Source organism: Engraulis encrasicolus, chromosome 19, assembly GCF_034702125.1.
Source record: "Engraulis encrasicolus isolate BLACKSEA-1 chromosome 19, IST_EnEncr_1.0, whole genome shotgun sequence".
Taxonomy (NCBI): domain Eukaryota; kingdom Metazoa; phylum Chordata; class Actinopteri; order Clupeiformes; family Engraulidae; genus Engraulis; species Engraulis encrasicolus.
In genome coordinates this window covers 21,800,525-21,810,547 of record NC_085875.1, presented here as the reverse complement: position 1 = coordinate 21,810,547, position 10,023 = coordinate 21,800,525, and the positions used below count along the sequence as shown (strand labels likewise).

Genomic DNA, 10,023 nt, shown 5'->3' with positions numbered 1-10,023 from the left:
TCTAAGAATGTGATATGGTCACAGTGGCTCAATGAGCTAAGACGCCGTACCATTAGGCCAGCAAACCAAGTTCAACTCCAACGCAAGGTCCTTTCCCCCTCATTTCCTGCCTCTCTCACTATCCTGTCCTAAAATAAAGGTACAAAAGCCCAAAAACATCTTTAAAAAAGAATGTGATACGGATGTTCTTTTCTGTTTTGAGAGCGTGTGAATCTCCATCCCTTCAATACTCATTATAAACTACAAATGAATTGTTGCTATTCTCATTGGTTGCCTTTATTTTGAAGTGCATACAGTAAGTAAAGTAAACAAGTTTTCCCTCTTTGACATATGAAATTAATAGAATAGAATAGAATAGAATAAAAATAGAATAGAACAGAATGGAATGGAATGGAATAGAATAGAAATCAACAGAATAATAGAGCTAGACAAAATCACATATATGTAAAGCTGATGTCATCGTTTCTCTTTGGCATCATCCCTCCCTCTGTGAGTGAAAGATAAAAAGAAAACAGTATTATGGTCTTGACATTATGGATCAAAGTCAGCAACATCTTTTGCATCTGAAATCTTTGAGACACTTTCATTTTTGCCAAGACTTTGACTAGCAGCTCTCGTGGAATCTAATTCCTGGTAGACAGTAGTCAAGTGAAATTATCACTTACTCTTGACAATGGGATAAAAGGCATAGGTGGCGGTGCCGCAGTTGTTGTTCCTGTTCCTGGCCATCTTGATGTAGCCTTTCTCCCCCCATGCAGTGCCCCAGCTGCACCACAAAGACACAAGCGTCATGGAACTGGAACTTACATACAAGTGCATTTTCCCCATCTTCACAGTTATTATAGATTAATTCACTAGTACTCCCTTGTGTGCTTGGTGTACAGTAAGCATGTATGGCATATGGTAGCTAGCCTCAGCCCCGGGATGCCTTAAGCGGAGACCATGCGGGATGCAAAAGACCATGCAAAACAGAAGACAAAAAGCATAAGCATAAAACAATAGCAGCGCAAGGTGTGCTGTAAAAGAAGATAAACACACAATACAAAGGCAGATGAAAACGAGATAAAAAGGCAGGAATAAAACAGGAAGATAAAAGAATAACAGATAAAAATACGGTAGCTAAAACCCATGAAAATATCTAAAAGAAGGCATCTTCGCGCAAGACAGGTGAATGGGTAGGCGGGATTACATCTCTGCGAAAGTGAGAGCAGGTAATGACAGCTGTCAATCGCTAAGTTTACATGAGACATTTAATTCAGAATGAACTCCCTTTAATTCTGAATAAAGCTTAATTCCGCTTTGAAAACATCATGTAAACACTTCACAGTTCGGAATTAAATGAAAGATCAAAGTAAACTCGACAGATCTATTTAATTCTGAATCATCAATTCTGAATTTTAAAAAGTCCTGTAAACGTAGCCATTCACTCAGTGGGCTTCCTCTCAAATTTCATTTCTAGAAACAACATTATATTTCTACAGAAATGTGTGTGTTGTGTAAACACTTTAATTTCCTTTGGAATCAATAAATCACCTGAACTCTCTACTACATGTACTGTGACACCAAGAGATGGTATTAAATTAGTCTCTCTCAACGGGGGTGGTACAGCCCCCCTGGGGGCGTTGGGGAGCTCTAGAGGGGCATTGAGAAGGATACAGCTGAAAGAGGGGCGGAGTCTAGTTGCCATTGGGGGGCATTAGACCATTTATTATTTTCATAGTAGCTCTTTGAGTGCCATGGACTTGAAAACGAGTCTTTTCAGAATGTATGGCACAGTGCCAAAAATTTGATATCAAGTCAATTGCGTTTTTTTTATGGGGGGTGTGGTCTAACACGTTGATCTGGTATGTTTGTTGTTCACATGGACAAAGAACTCCATTTTTTATGGCTCTTGAAAAATCACTCAAACGGTGAAAAAAGCCAGTCAACGCCCCGGTCTGAATTTGAAAATGGCTGGCACTCAATGAGTTAAGGAGGGCATTGTCATGCTTATGATGAGGTCAAGGGGGCGTTGGGAGGCTTGTGATGATGCTAAGGAGGCGTTTGTTCAAAAAAGCTTGAGAACCACTATATTAGATCAAAGATGGTATAAGATGAGTGAGTCTTTCAAATGTCTCTGTGTACTACTGGGGAGAGCCAGCCACCATGGAGAAAAAACAAACTGTTGGAAGAGTTAGATTTATTCAGATCACTGGGCCTGAAGATGATTTTTTATACTGTTGTACTTCCCAGTCCCTCCAGTTTTTCGCGATTCAGCGATCGCGTGGATTCATGCAAATTCAATGATATTCCGCATAATTTCGCGATGCCACGTAATTCCTGTAAAGCCGCATTTTTCCCGCAAAATTTCAACATTCTGTGGAGTTTATTGATTATTTTCGTCAAAAAAAAAAAAAAATGTGACTACAATACCACCGGAGACGAAAACCAATAGGAAGCATTTTTGTTAATATGTCACTGAAACATTGAAAAAGAATTGCCTGCTATTTCGGAAGTCGCGACCCTCATCTCAGCTGCTCCGCGTCTCTCCTCCCCTCCCTCACACATACACGCAGGCGTCGGTGCTGCTCACCCGTGACCTTTTTTAACAGCAGTAGCCTACTTTTCAGTGCAATCCTGGCTGGAGAAAGTATTGTAGCCCATTTATCCATGACGAAGAAGTGTATGCAGTCATGAAATAGTGGCGGTGCTGTCGCACAGTAGCAAACATCTTACGTTACAACTTCTCCACTCTCCCCTGTCGCTTTCATGAGCATGCTACCCGACGGTCGTTGTCTGATCTTTTTTCAATGTTCGCTAATGTTTGTATTTTAAGGGTCTATGTCTATGCGTAGGCACAAGCCTTCTGATAACAAGCACTGTAGTGCCTATCGCAAAGGATTCGGAAGTGTGGAGTTTTGCAACTTGTTTCAGTCAAGGACACCGAGATAGGAAGTGAACGGCCCTTCCACGCTTTCACTGTGTTATTGCAATAAAGTCTTGCGAATCCATGCAACCATGCACACAACCATGTCAACGAGAGCGTGTATGCCATCACAACTTTGCATCAAGCAAATAATATGCAACAGCTTGCAATACGAGCACGAGAGAGAGAGAGAGAGAGAGAGAGAGAGAGACGCGTCTTCCAACAGGTGACATTGTAATGCTTGCATACAGCCTGGCTACTGTACCCCGCGACGCTCTTCATTAGCCTACTGGTAGGCTATACCCACAAGTATTTTTTCATAACGCGCAGTCCCGTTTTCCCCCGAAGTCGTTCTAAAATATCGACAGAGATTTATGAGTGTCGCGGCCTTGATTTTTTTTACACATTGGACGCACTGGCTTATAAGACGCTCTGGCAATTTTTGACAATAGGCCTATTTTATTATTCTATTATATATTAAGAGTGTTTCTGAATCTCTCTCTCTCTTCTGTCTTAAGTCTGCTTCTTAGACTGATTGTGGTTTTCAGTTACCAAAAAACCCAGAAATGGGTGCAAAATCTTTGCAAAAAATGAGAAAATGCCGCAAAATCTTTGCAAAAAATGAGAAAATGCCGCCACAAAATCAGACATTTTGACCGCAAAAATCACAAAATCCCAGTGCAAAATCCTGGAGGGACTGATGTATGTATGTATGTATGTATGTATGTATGTATGTATGTATGCATGTATGCATGCATGCATGCATGCATGTATGTATGTATGTATGTATGTATGCATGCATGCATGCATGCATGTATGTATGTATGTATGTATTTATTTATCTATCTATATCCCTAATTTTGCCATGCCCCATTGAGCTGCAACTCCAGAGAGTCCTGGTCAAGAGTGGTAGACCAAGAAGAACTGTCAATAAGCACATTCAGCAGACTGACTTGACAATTGGAATTCGGAGTAGTTTAACAGGCAGTACGAGTTGCGCCAGGTTATGACACAATGCAGTCAAATGTGATTGGCAAATGTGATTACTGCTCACCTGTTCTTGACCAGCCAGTAGTCTTGACCATTTTCAGTACCGTACCCCACCACCAGCATCAGGTGGGTGGAGTCATGAGTTGAGCACTGGGGTTCATAGTACACACCTTAAATCAATCAATCAATCAATCAATCAATCAATCAATCAATCAATCAATCAATCAATCAATCAATCAATCAGTCAGTGTGCCTGTCTGTTTGGCTGGCTGGCTTTTTGTCTCTGTGTGTCCTTCTGACAATCAATCAACCAATCTGTCAGTATACATACGTCTGTCTGTGTGTCTGTCTGTCTTCCTTTTTATTTCTGTGCGTCCTTCTGACAATCAATCAATCAATCAATCAATCAATCAATCAATCAATCAATCAACCACCCAACTAGCAAGCAAGTAATCAATCAGTCAAATTCTGTCTGAGTACCTGCCTGTGTTTTGTCATTCAATCAATCAACACATGAATAAATGCATGAATGAATGAATGAGTGAGTGAATGAATGAGTAAACAAATGAATGAATGAATGAGTCAATCAATCAATCAATCAGCTGAGATTGATGCTATTGCTGTGTGCTATCTTCTCCAGAGTGTGGTCAGAGATATTGCTATCTACCGTATGTTCTGTTCTATTCTATTCCATTCTTTCTCTCCCTGTATTCTCTCTGGTGTGGTTGGGCCTGTGTCTACTTACCCGACTGGTAGGCCTTGAAGGAGATGTGGGAGTGGTCCATGGCTATGGATACAGGTCCCTGGGTCGCCACCGCGTTCTTCAGAGCATCCTCATCTTCCGACGTCACGTTCACAAAATCAGACACCCTGGCGCCAATGATGTCATTCGGGATTTCTCCATCATATTTGCAGCGTGTGACCTGTAAAATTATATTTTGTTTAAAAGTAATGAATAAAAAATAGGCCTACATATTATTAAGGTTAATGAAAAGACAGCACAAATTATTAAGCGTTCACTGCTTTTGCATAAATAGATGTCAAGTTATTAGCATTTCTGAAACGCTTGGTACATGCATAGAAAGTTCTGTGCAATTTCTATTTTCATTTAAATAATAATATATATTTATAGTACTGCTGAGAGAGATACTTTCATTGACATTGTACATGTGTGTTGTAGAAATATAAAAGGCATTCAATTCTATTCTACTTTAAAACACCTTGCTAATAACCATGCACTACCACAAGAAGGCAGTGTGGTGCTGTTTTAATTTTGAAAGTGGAAAGGGTATTTTGTCTTTGCAATGTGTTTTATCCTTCGCAGTGTTTCCCAAACTAGGGTACGCGTACGCGACGTCATTGCAAGGGGTACGGGAAAAGATTTGGAATTTAAAAGAAAAAAAATGCAGGAAGAAAAACAAAATCAAATGGCAAAGAATAGTGGCAACGTAGGCCTAATACAATAAAAAAGTAACCTAGCAATCAGTCCCAGCAGTTTACTATGCATGTACAAAGTTGTATGTGAGGGGGGAAAAAACTAATAAATGCGAATGTAGGAAACGCCATGTTCTCATTGCGCGTCTGCTCGCATGGTCAAAGGAGGGAAAATGTATGCCTAGTCTGGCATAACCAATAGGCCTACATTTTTTTAAAATGTGCTAGGCCTACATAAATATATAATGAACACTTAATGACACAGTCATCTACATTACGCCAAGTATAGGGCTCCTACAACAAGACGTTTTTTTTTGTTTTTTTTCTAAAGCGGTCCACCTGCTGGCACGTACGGACCACTTTGTTGTTTGACTTGTGCGCGTACAGAAGGCAACATTTTCCCTCCGAATTGAGATGATCAAATGTCTTGTCCACAGCAAAGGAGTAATTTCCATCCTTCATTGTGAATACTGTGTGCGTGCCTGGCCGCTATAGCTATAGTACTCTCTTTCGCGCAAATTGGGCTAAGAGCACTTGGTGACAGTGGTGACCGTGTCGTCAAATCACTTTCTTTTACCCTGGCGCGGTCAAACGGGCAAGGAACACTGAACATGGATAAAACCAGAGCAGTCACGTTGGAAAGTTGTAGGACTAAGTTGGAAAACTACGTTCTGTCTCTCCCTCTCCTTCTCTCTTCCTTGCGCGATTGACGGTAGGCCTATTGATTGACAGCTGAGACCTCCGTTCTGCAGACGACGTGGTGTTTTATAGATAACAATCTCGTCGTCTTTTATATTCACAAGAGCGCCAAAATTAATATAATTTCTGAGCATTATTCAGCAAGCACCATTCACAACAGGAAATAGCCTATGTGAAGTCCATCCTCATTACATTGAATGTTGATCATCAGCCGTTAATATTAAAGCCGTCTGACGGCGCGGGAGAACAAAAGTAAAACTATGCCTACTTTCGAAAGCGACCCCTCCCTCTGCTTTTATTTGTGTTGCTTTTGACAAGCCTGAAAATTAAACGCCGACACAGGCAGGCTATGTGTAGCAGACGACTGACATTAACCAGGATTTCAGTAACAAGAGTTCTTGTCACGCAACCTCTTCAACTGGATGCAGAGCTCCTCAGTTTTTTTGTGCTTGTTGTTTTTTTGTTTTGTTTTTTTTTGTGTTTTTCTTTGGGGGGGGGGGGGGGGGGGTACGCGGATGGACATGAAGTGCTCCAAGGTAGCCTGGTGAACCAGCGCCACCCGCTGGACGGCAAAATGTTTTGTCTACGGGTGGGTCTGGCCTCGCATAATGATTTAATGAAGCCAGAATGCCATGAATCTGGCAAACCAATTACAACGCAAAGATGTGTTTTGTATCAAAGCGGGCAGGGTTTTGAGGGAAGGTTGTTCTCATCAACAATCTTCGGATGTATTATGCATCGAGGCCAGACTAAATTAGACATCCACATTTAGTCTGGTTTATCAGGCTAGCTCCAAGGGGTACGTCATGTGAAAAAGTTTGGGAAGCACTGTTCTATGGGATCTACAGTGCATCAGGTAAAATGGTTTAATACTCTCATTTATTTCCCCACTGAATTTCAGCACCGTACCTTGCCCTTGTATGGGTAGGCCTTCTCCATGACCAGCCCTGGGCTTTTCATCACATAGATGAAGGTCTTGGCCGCGTAGCCGTATTTGCAGCCCTTGTTGCCGTAGGTGGGCGAGGAGGAACAGTCGAGCAGCTGCTGAACGCTCAGGATGGGCAGCCGCTTGAACTTAATGCAGGTGTGGGACTCGATCGCTCCAGCCTGAAGGAGAAGAAAGAGGTAGGTATTGTGTGTGTGTGTGTTTGTGTGTGTGTGTGTGTGTGTGTGTGTGTGTGTGTGTGTGGCTATTCAACATAGTCACACATACAGTACTGTATCCACATGATACATTCTACGCAGACTGATGCACATGCAGTACACACAACACACACATACACAAGAACACACACACTCATGCAAGTACAAAAACACTCATGTAAACACCTGCACATATGCATCCTCTCTCACACACACACACACACACACACACACACACACACACACACACACACACACACACACACACACACACACACACAGAGACACACACACACACTTACCGAGCTGAAGGCCCAGCAGGAGCCACAATATCCCTGGAATCTGACAGGAGTCACACAGCCCTCAGTCCTCCAGTCCACAGAGGCAGGCAGCTCTGTCCCCTCCCACCTGTGTATGGAGGCCCCGCCCACTGTCCAGTTCAGGAAGTCCCTGGGCACCATGCTGTGGAGACTCAGACGATACTCCTCATCACTCTGCGCACATCACATCACACACACACACACACACACACACACACACACACACACACACACACACACACAGGCGCGCACTCACACATTCATTTTTTTTAACATGGTTTTAGTGTCAATTGTTCTACTTTATTTCATGGTGTGAAGACCTGCATGATACTCCTCGTCATCCTGTGCATTTATTTCAACACTTTTCAGAACTAAACTACACTCAATTAAATACTCGAGAATATAGATATCAAAAATATACACCAGAATTCAAAAAAAGTCACTGGACAATGCTTAACAAATACAATTTTTTTTTTACCTGACAGCAAATATTATATATATTCTACAGTGTTAAATTCCAGTCTGTAAATGTTAAATAAGGGTTAATTTAACTCCTCATCACAGAGTGCACAGTAGCACATGACAGGAGAATTGTTTGCGTGTGTCTGTTGATCTGAATATACTGTATCTACATATAGGCTATTTAGCATATACAATTTCATACTGTAAAAGTCACAAACCATGTCTGAGAGGTGGTTCATGCCCATGTGGTAGGTGTGGATGCCCTGATCAGCCAGGATGTTGTGGGCCAGGACCATGCGACGGCTGGAGAGCCAGATGTCTTTACGATACGCCTCCTCCTCAGGACTTTCATAGACCTTGCCTGCGGGGCAAAAACACACACAGACAGACCAATGGCTAGATAAGGATAGGAATGACGTTTTTACTTAAAATGAGGAGAGTACTACATCGGTAGTTCATCCTATGAAAAACATGGTATGAAGTCAAATACAGTATATGACTGTGCACAGAATCAAATCTACCATAATGATCATACGTTAAAAAGTGAAATACTTTATGAAAGTGTAATACAAAAGTTCACTCAATGAAAACTTAATGTGCGATAATAATATGGTATTATTGATGATTTAAAAAAACAAAACAAATGCATTTTAACCATATCCTCACCAAACTTGAGTTTCCAAGCGTGGAACTCCAGGTCCTCCAGAGAGATGCTGGCACAGCTCACCACTGCCAGACAAGCAGCTGCTATGATGCACAGCTTCATGCTATATTACAATCACATAAACGAGTTATTGTTACTCTAAATTACATTTGTTGTTATTCTAAATTACATTTGAGTCATATCTATGTGTTTTATAGTATAACAAATATAAGTATATCATATAATAATAGTATGTTATATAAGTATAACAAATATTAAATGTAGTATTTATGTGGGTAAACACATTTAAATCCGAAGATATATGGTAGGATGCCAAAAAATCCTGCAAAATACATACACAATAAAAAAAAAATGCAGTGTGGCTTCAACATTAACAGTGTTGATTGGACATTTGCAGTGTATTTGGTCCCAGAGTACTATGAATTATCACTGCCTTTTGTATTGCTATGAAATTATGAGGTGGAATGCCCATGTTCTCTCTCACTGGCACATCGTATGTATATGTGCTGATTGGCACTGCACAATTAAGAGTTATTAACAAATACTATACCGTAAACACTCTGTAATACTTTGCTGTTTTAACAGACCAGAGTGTGTCTGTATAGGCTACAAGTATGTGCATAACCATTTGTGTATTGTCTGTGCGTCCTACCTATGATGTGGCACATGAGATGTTCTCGAGGTGAATTATTCTGAAAGAGCTGAGCACGGGCAAACAGGAAACCAAGCTGTCTTCAAGGCCTTCCAGGCCACCTCTGAAGTTGCAGCGTGGCTGCCTCGTATTTATACAGATTTTGATGTCGTAGGGCCTCCTCCTGAACACTAGGACGTCCTCCCCTTGAGTGAATACTGAGAGTCATATGATATTTACAAGACTTTCTTCTAGTGGTGTGCATTGGCACTAGCCTGACGATTCGATTAGATTACGATTCAGGAGGTAACGATTCAATTTGAATCGCTTCAGTCCGATTCTACAATGCATAGCAATGCATTACATTTCTACTGAAAGCAAGGGAAATTTTTCATCATTCATGAGGCAATACAAGGTGTCCGATACTGAACAACATTTTACTATTGGCTGTTGTGTGTCAGTCCTACAGTTTGCAATGCTTTGAAGTGCTTTCATTTCATTTCAAGTTCATTTGCTCCGGAAATGCCCAAGAAAGTAATTGAAACTTGAAAAAATATGCAGCATTATGGCATTTGCCGAATCGATTATTGAAATGTCCTGCCCTGCATTGCAATGCATTGCCGAATCGATTATTGTTGACACTACTGCACGAGGTGTAACAGCTTCATCTTTTCAACCAATCTTATCCGTGGCGATTCGTGGTATTCACGATAGAGGTTTAGACACCTTGCCAACCAAATTTATCCGTGGCGATTCGTGGTATTCACGATAGAGG

The 10,023-nt window shown here is 41.2% G+C and overlaps 1 protein-coding gene across 1 annotated transcript; it reads right to left on the bottom strand.

Moving 5' to 3' along the window:
* Positions 1-275: 275 nt before the first annotated feature.
* LOC134435057 (procathepsin L-like) lies at positions 276-9,360 on the bottom strand. Its single transcript, XM_063183805.1, has 9 exons — positions 9,270-9,360; positions 8,620-8,720; positions 8,172-8,314; positions 7,474-7,665; positions 6,938-7,135; positions 4,641-4,818; positions 3,960-4,065; positions 666-766; positions 276-487 (listed from the first exon to the last, which is right to left on the bottom strand). Exons 2-9 carry the CDS (start codon positions 8,717-8,719, stop codon positions 435-437), a joined length of 1,071 nt encoding a protein of 356 aa, XP_063039875.1. The 5' UTR covers position 8,720; positions 9,270-9,360; the 3' UTR covers positions 276-434.
* Between the last annotated feature and the right edge of the window lie 663 nt (positions 9,361-10,023).

Bases quoted from the DNA above. Each gene is read 5' to 3' on its own strand.
- LOC134435057 (XM_063183805.1), bottom strand. From the start codon at position 8,719: ATGAAGCTGTGCATCATAGCAGCTGCTTGTCTGGCAGTGGTGAGCTGT. The intron at 4,819-6,937 runs GTACGGTGCTGA...ATAATTTTACAG, and splicing joins CCTACCCATACAAGGGCAAG to GTCACACGCTGCAAATATGA. The intron at 488-665 runs GTAAGTGATAAT...TTTCACTCACAG, and splicing joins CTTTTATCCCATTGTCAAGA to AGGGAGGGATGATGCCAAAG.